Source organism: Henckelia pumila, chromosome 2 (genome assembly GCF_033568475.1).
Source record: "Henckelia pumila isolate YLH828 chromosome 2, ASM3356847v2, whole genome shotgun sequence".
NCBI classification, from domain to species: domain Eukaryota; kingdom Viridiplantae; phylum Streptophyta; class Magnoliopsida; order Lamiales; family Gesneriaceae; genus Henckelia; species Henckelia pumila.
In genome coordinates, this window is record NC_133121.1 from 111,803,552 (window position 1) to 111,811,568 (window position 8,017).

The 8,017-nt window shown below is 32.0% G+C and overlaps 1 protein-coding gene across 4 annotated transcripts; it reads left to right on the forward strand.

The window, feature by feature from the left end:
* The first annotated feature begins 215 nt into the window (after positions 1-215).
* LOC140883359 (AP2/ERF and B3 domain-containing transcription factor At1g51120-like) lies at positions 216-5,814 on the forward strand. Of its 4 annotated transcripts, none has more exons than XM_073289796.1 (4): positions 216-470; positions 747-1,598; positions 1,724-1,771; positions 4,673-5,814. In XM_073289796.1, exon 4 carries the CDS (start codon positions 4,683-4,685, stop codon positions 5,685-5,687), a length of 1,005 nt encoding a protein of 334 aa, XP_073145897.1. In that variant the 5' UTR covers positions 216-470; positions 747-1,598; positions 1,724-1,771; positions 4,673-4,682; the 3' UTR covers positions 5,688-5,814. The 4 variants fall into 4 exon arrangements, with proteins under 4 accessions (XP_073145897.1, XP_073145895.1, XP_073145896.1 ...); XM_073289798.1 differs by having other exon boundaries at positions 283-312; positions 444-1,598; XM_073289794.1 differs by having other exon boundaries at positions 216-1,598.
* The last annotated feature ends 2,203 nt before the right edge of the window (positions 5,815-8,017 follow it).

Below are 8,017 nucleotides of genomic sequence, written 5' to 3' on the forward strand. Positions count from 1 at the left end.
TCCGCTCATGTTTGAACGAGGATCTAACGGTCTATTTTTTTTTATCATTTGATATGATTTCATCTTTTTTTTATCATTTGATATGATTTCATCTGTAAAAAAAAAAACATGAGCCGTTGTATATATTATATATATATATGTTAACATAGACAAAGCCCGCCAATGCATGAATATTTTCATTGTATATATATATAAATAAATTGGGAGACCTTAATTTCAAATTGACCCGACAAACTTTTGTCATTCCATATTTCTTCAACTCAAGTTCATATATATTGATCTCATGATTCTCCAGAGACTAAAAGAGTCGTCGTACGTTTCTTTTCTTTTATTTTCTTTTCTTTTTTCTTGAAAAAAGTGGGTGGGTTGATTTTGGATTAACTGATCATCCGAAAAACCCTAATCCAGAAATGGGTTTTCTTTTTGTTTTGGTTTGTGATCAGAATTAAGGAGACATGCAGCAAAAGGAGGTAATATTATTTCTAGAGTTGACAGAAGAGAGTGAGCACAGGCAGAAATTTGTACAAAGATTGTACCTTTGTTTATTCTTGTGCTCGCTCCTCTTCCTGTCAGCTATATATACATATATATATGTCTTGCTTTTTTTCTTTTTTTTTTTTAAATTAAATTAAGTTATCTTTCTTATGTGAATATGTAAGTACATGTATGTATATCTTTGGGGTCAATTTAAAATACTTCAAGTACTGTTCCATCTCAAGTAGAAAAAAGGCCCATATATATAACAGGAGTCAGAGGGCAGCGCCAATTCCAAAGAGATGGATGAAGATCCAAACACAGATATCATTTGTCCATTTTGGATATATGATGTGATATGAAGCCGCCGTCCAATCAAAACTCGCCTATTCTGCCACTCCCGCCATTTTTGACCATTCCACTCTCTTTAATGTTTCATAGATGAAGACCTAATCTAGGTTTTGGAATGTTAATTTGAGAAAATTTAAGTAATCTTTTTCAAGTCTTCCAGTGCTATTTTATATGCTATATATTGTTTTTATTTGAAGCGTGACTTTTGATGTTGCTCCTGGAGAGGACGACGTGGGTTTAATTAAGAAGGTACGTACGTGTTAATGTTGTAATTTAACTGAAAAATCTTTTTTTTTTTTTTTTTTTAGGACTAATACCATATGGTATTATTAAAATGTAGTTAAGACGAATGTTTGTCTCGAGTGATTTACTTGACTTTGACTCGAAATAAAATAAATCATGTGTAAAAAAGAAATTTTGAATCACTGCGGCATTATCCATATCAGAATTCTTTTGCGACAACCAAGAAACAGTGTTTTGCTGAGAAAGTTGTTCTTTTTGTTAATGTGCAATCATGCATATTTTTTTTTCTGATATTTTTTGCTGTGTTTTCGGCGGAAATACTTCTGATTTTTAACGTTCCCTTTTTGGTTTTAATTAATTTCTTGGTTGGATTTGGTCATGGTAATTATATAACTTTTTTTTTATATATATTTCATTGATTGAGCGGAAGGAATTGATTTTTGAAAGTATGGAAGAAGCAATTCAATTATGGGAAGATTTTTGTTTCCTTCAATGGGCAGATACGCACAAACCCACATATAGAATCATGGGTACGAACAATTAAAACAAAATCTTCATCACTTGTCCTGATTATTTATTTTTATTTCCTTTCTGTTTTGACAATTATTCTCTTCAAACTATTTAAGAATTTGACTGCGTTTTACTTGTTCATCAGCAGTTATTTCTTCGCCAGCCTTTAATTTGCCCAAACCTGATTCCCCAGGTATGTATTTCTTACAACCTTTAATTTAATTTCTCTTCGTGGTGTCATAATTTCTTTTGTCCAGATTGTTTTTTTTTTGTTGTATCTACGTTATATTTTGTTCAAGTGACGTTATTATATGTTTGATTGATATATCTATAATTAAACTGAATTTTTTTGTTATGGTTTACTTGTTACAAGTTTCAGATATTAAATTAACTTTAGTTAATATTAAGTCCCGATTGTATTAATGGATTTTGTGTGATGTGAATTTAATAATCTAGAGTGTAGACTTGGTGTCATAATTTCTTTTGTCCAGATTGTTATTTTGTTGTATCTACGTTATGTTTTGTTCAAGTGATGTTATTATATGTTTGATTGATATATCTATAATTAAACTGATTTTTTTTGTTATGGTTTACTTGTTACAAGTTTCAGATATTAAATTAACTTTAGTTAATATTAAGTCCCGATTGTATTAATGGATTTTGTGTGATGTGAGTTTAATAATCTGGAATGTAGGCTTCCACACAAGGGATTGTAAACTTTATTTTTTTTCCCTGTAAATTGATAAGTGTATGATCGAAACATGTAGTTTTAGTCGAGCAAAAGTTGTCGCTCAACGCTGGACACAAGGGTTGCACACTTCACTGGTCTTCGAGATTGAGATTGGATATGGTGAATTGATTAAAAATTGAGACATATCTTGATGGTGAATTATATGTATAATTAAGAACTTATTTGTGCCAAAAAATGATGGCGTTACGAACTTATTAGCCAAATAGATTGATTGTTTTTTTTGTCAAAGCCTAATGGAGTATTAGTTCTACTGTTAACTGTAGAATTAATTAGGCATGATTTGTTGTTTCTGTACTTCTTATTGAAACAACTTTAAGGTATATTTGAATTTTCATGATTCACGCTTTATATTTTTGTCATGTTCTTTATACATGTATTCAATTAATTATTTCTCTTCAAAGATCTTTGTCTGCCCTCAGTTAAATTTGGACTTTACCATGGGGTGTGGCTCTTCTTTGATTTTGTTACTGGTGTTTTAGATTTGATCCTGTTCTATGTAGATTGAAATTTTCTGAAATATATATATATGTGTGTATATATAGTGTGTGTGTGTTTTGCATACTTGTGATGAATGTTTATCATTGTCAAATATAGTCAAGTTCTTGAAAGCAATATGCACAATTTTTCCTGCTTCACAAACTCAGGCTTGTTTTGTATCACTCAAGAAATTCAACCCTATAGATATACAATAGTTATGTTTTAATTTGCTATACTCCATCCTGATAGTATTTGTCCTTAACAGCGGCACAATTGTGTTATTTTATGGTTTAATTTATAAATACATAATCGTAATGATTTTTTTTGGACATTTTGTTTAGGGAAATTGATTTTTTAGTCCGGTATGTTTGTCACTTTGCGATTTCAGTCCTTTATATTCTTAGATTTCAGTTTTAGTCCGCTATCTTTATTTTTTTAACAATTTTAGTTCTTTTTCTGAAGTGGCGCTGACGTGGCACCAATTATGTGGAGTTGACGTGTACAGTGCCACGTAAGCATTTTCGAATAAAAATGACCAAAAATCAGAACATATAGGACTAAAACTGAAATATAAAAATATAAAAGACCAAAATCGCAAAGTGACAAATATAGATGACCAAATTTGCAGTTTTCCCTTTTGTTTATCATAAAATTTTCATATTGTAAACTAATTTCTTTGTCATGTAAGTTGTAAGTTGGATTTGGTTATGTAGTTAGTGTTGAAGAGATGACATTACTTCGGATATATCAGCAGATTTGACGTCATATATGCGTCATGTAAGCAATATCTGATACCATATATGCGGTACATGAAAGAAGGACGAGTGTAAAACAAGCGAAGTTACTGCATTAGAACCTAATTTAAACTTACTAGAGCACCATAATACAACGTAGACAATTTACAGAACCAATTTTGTTATTTGCATTCTTCTTCGATAAAGTGACTAGATTAGTATCAGTTGGTATGTAGGGAAGAAAAACTTGTATTTAAGTTGATTGATGGACAACACATATCCAAACTTAGAAGCAGAAACTGTAATTTAATCTCGAATCACATGAGAGTGCTGTCTCATTCTTTAAGATGTTATATCGAATGCAATAGAAATAAGATGAAACATAGAATTCAAAGACTTAGGTAGTGTTTGCAATCTCTAAAAATAAGTGATTATGGAGATTCTCTTAACAAATATGTATAGGAGTGCATTGAATATTGCAAAGTTCACTCGTATACACCTTTGTTTAATCTTTATTTTCGTTATGCTACGTGATTTTTAAGCGATTTCATGACGAGATTGGATAGGATTCCCACCTCCTTTCGTTGACAAAGCCACCCTACTGTGGCCATGCAGATTTAAAGAAAGGCCGTTGCTTGCTTCTCTCATATAATGGCTAGCTAATTATTCAGTTCTTACAATACTAATGATCTTCGATGATGCATATATAAATTTTTGGAATGGTATTACAAAATGAGTACTGCTACAGTATAGTATATATAAAAAATTCTGAACTATGATGGTGGATTTTCAAAAACAGTCTGTAGTTCCACGAATTTGCCAGTATAATTTTGTAATTCGATTTGTTATATGAAGTTTTTTTTTACCTTAGATATATGGAAAGATAATCTGCCTCGATCGCTTCTAACATTGTTGTTGCTCTTGAAAAAAATAAAATGTGTCAAAGTTGTATATATGGTGTATTTCTAATAGTCATCTCAATTTTCTCGTTTCTTTTTCCAAGGCATTGCTCTTTAGAGTGTCTCTAGCTCGTAGCAGAATTCTTTCATGTTGTAATATTAATGGTTGCCTAAATATTATCTTTATTATGTAAATCAGAGTTTCTTTGGTTTTTTCTCTTTTGAATTTGCAGAATTTAAGGTATGGAAGAACCAAGTGTTGTTTCCGGAACTGCATTTACCAATCAGCTGTCTGAAGAAGTGTCTCAATCCGACACCGACAACAAACAGTTTCCTCCCAAGAATCTTAAACACAATGTGTCTGCCTCCACCTCAAGATTCAAAGGTGTTGTTAGCCAACAAAATGGGCACTGGGGAACCCAAATATACGCGAATCATGAGCGTATTTGGCTTGGGACGTTTAAATCCGAGCAAGAAGCTGCAATGGCATATGATAGTGCAGCTATCAAGCTTCGCAATGGGGACTCATTTAGAAACTTCCCTTGGACTGATTTAACCATCCACGAGCCAAGTTTCCAGAGCCAGTTTAGCACAGAATCCATCCTAAGCATGATCAAAGATGGCTCCTACGCTGCCAAATTTTCCGAATATTTAAGGGCTCAAGCACAATGCATTAACAGTAATCAAGCTATATTGAATGGTGTCACCGGGGTTAAAGTGAGGCAACTTTTCGAAAAGGAGCTCACTCCCAGCGACGTGAGTAAGCTTAACCGACTTGTTATTCCCAAAAAGTATGCTGTAAAATATTTCCCTCAGATTTCTAAGACCGAGGAAGACAACGGAGGTGGCATAGAAGACATAGAACTTGCGTTTTTCGACAGGTCCATGAGGTCGTGGAAGTTTCGGTATTGTTATTGGAAAAGTAGCCAAAGTTTTGTTTTCACTAGGGGTTGGAATAGATTTGCAAAGGAAAAGGGGCTAAGATCTAAGGACAGGGTTATTTTTTCAATCTTTGAATCTAATAATGGATTGTCTGGAGTTCGGAGGCTTAGTATGATCGACGTCGCCTATAACGAGGGTCATTATAACGACGGTGAGGCCATTATAACCAAGGTGAATGAGAATTTTGCTTCCGGAGATGATTCAATAGAGGATAAAGTTGATACCAAAGTGAGGGAAGATCATGCTTACAATTCTCCAGAAGTGAAGAAAAAGGGTTTTAAACTTTTTGGGGTTCAAATTATTTAATTATTTTTGTTTTTTGGTTCAGAAATATTATATATGTTTTGTGAACACCTTTAGAACTCATTAGATATTTTAGGTTTTGGTTTCTTTTCAAAGTTGTTTGCCTACTTATGAATAGTTCTGCAAGGTCTTCTTGGCTTTCCAAATTTTATTGATATTGTATACACATTTTAAATTCCTACAATTTTTCTTGCTTCTGTTTTTCTCTCAAATCGTGCGACGTCTCGTTTGTTTGCATGATTTTTTGGTTTTTTTAATTTGTAAAATATTATGTTTTGGTTCAGTAATCTTTCATGGTTTGATATTCTAACTTTTAATTTGTAGTTATTGTAATACAATTACTGACATGACATTTTGAACAATTTTACATCAAATATTAGACAATTAACCGAAAATTAAAAGTCAGAATAATTTTGAAAATTCAGAGGATCAAATCTCAAAATTGAACAGGTTAAGGAAAAGAAAAAAAGAAGCTATTTCTCCACCAAACCTTTCACAAAAAACTTAAAAGCTTAAAAAAACCTGCAAACCAATTTTGTGCATAAAGAAGGTGTTTTTGCATTTGTTATTCACCACCCATGACTCAAAATGTATAAATAAGCATATAGATACATAATCAGAGGACATGGAACCACATAGCTTTCACTATTATTTTTATTGAATGGAGTTTGATTTTAGCTACAATATTGTCGAGTAAAGGTTAAAGCTCATATCATCCAACCATCGATATATACTTTCATCAAAACCTCCGACTACTGTACTAGAAATAGATATCAAATCAAGAAACATGTTTACACAATATTAACATTTGAAAGTTAAAATTCAGTCGATCGAGCATTCAGATTACACATTTGAAAGTTCATTCAGAAATAGAACAGTGTTTCATCAAACGACGAAACCAACATCGGCTATATCGATTGAGTATCAATGCATCGATCGTGCACCGTAACGAGCTATCCGTTCACAATTAATCTCGGGTAATACATCAACTTCCCTGTCAATTACATTGTAAAAAACACGTATCAGTTAATTAGCATGTAAACTAATTATTGCATAGGACACGCAGCTTGAAAATAAAACAATGTCATGTAAATAAGATAATTAACTAACAAAAGAAAGTTAAGAAACTATATATTATGTTGAAATATTGGTCTAGCTAATAGCTACGTACATCTAGAAACCAATCACCACATATATTTCCTCCAGAATGAAATATATATTCTGTCACTAATTTCACCATTCACGCGATTCAGTGGAACAACATTGTTCACAAATATTGCTAGCTAGTAAAATCAAAGTAAGAAAGACCACAATTCAATAGCATCAAAAAAACATCGACGCCAACCGAGAAGAGAAAATAATAAAACAAATAACAGAAAAAAAATAAAATGTCAATATGTTATATATCTTTGTAATTTCCCACCAGCTAGCAATGGCATATGTTACTCAAGTTAGCATGTTACGTACTAGAAAGTAACAAATATGTTAGTTAAAAAAATTCCAAGTATATATAAAAACTTTGTGCTAAAATCAGAACAGTAACAAAGTGTATGTATAGATTACAATCCCCAACTCGTTCTATCCAATAACATCAAGAATTAATGATGTGAAAAATGTAAAAACAAACACAACAAGAAGAAATGAAACACGCTATTCGAACTCCATACCCGTAGAGATCGATCGACATATTGTTAGTATTATATATATATATTTCAGGAACCAATTTTTATTTTATCATACAAGAAGGAAGCTTTTGAGACGAACTCCATTGATCTAATAATGAGCCCAAAAAATGACCGGAAAGCATCTCAAAACATAGAAAAACGTGTGGCTAATATATATCCACAGATCTCATTGACTGTAAGCAGTGTCTACGTGTTATCTTTGCTTTATTCAGTAAATATTTTTTTCTCCTTCTTTTCAACTTGCAAGAATCTCAAGTCTGTGGTGACCATAAAATTGTGAACAGAAAGGGCTTTTAATTTAAGGAAAATGCTATATGTATAAATGAGTTTACAAGTTTGGTTACAAAATATAATTGAATTGACAAAATTATCCCCACACTTTATTTGGAAAAAATTTTCAAAAATTTATTTAGAATAATTTTGTAATTACAAATGCAATTTGTAAACCAACTTGTAATCCAATTTGTACATATAGCATGATCCTTAATTTAATTAAACAACAAAAAAGAGAGAAAAAATAGAGACGGAATTATTTAATTAGGTGGCAGAAGAGAAGTGATCGATCACACGCATACAAATACATCTCTCTCTCTCTCTCTCTCTCTCTAAATGTCTTTTGCCAGCGTGGGGACTCTCTTCTGTCAACTC

Bases quoted from the DNA above. Each gene is read 5' to 3' on its own strand.
- LOC140883359 (XM_073289794.1), top strand. From the start codon at position 4,683: ATGGAAGAACCAAGTGTTGTTTCCGGAACTGCATTTACCAATCAGCTG.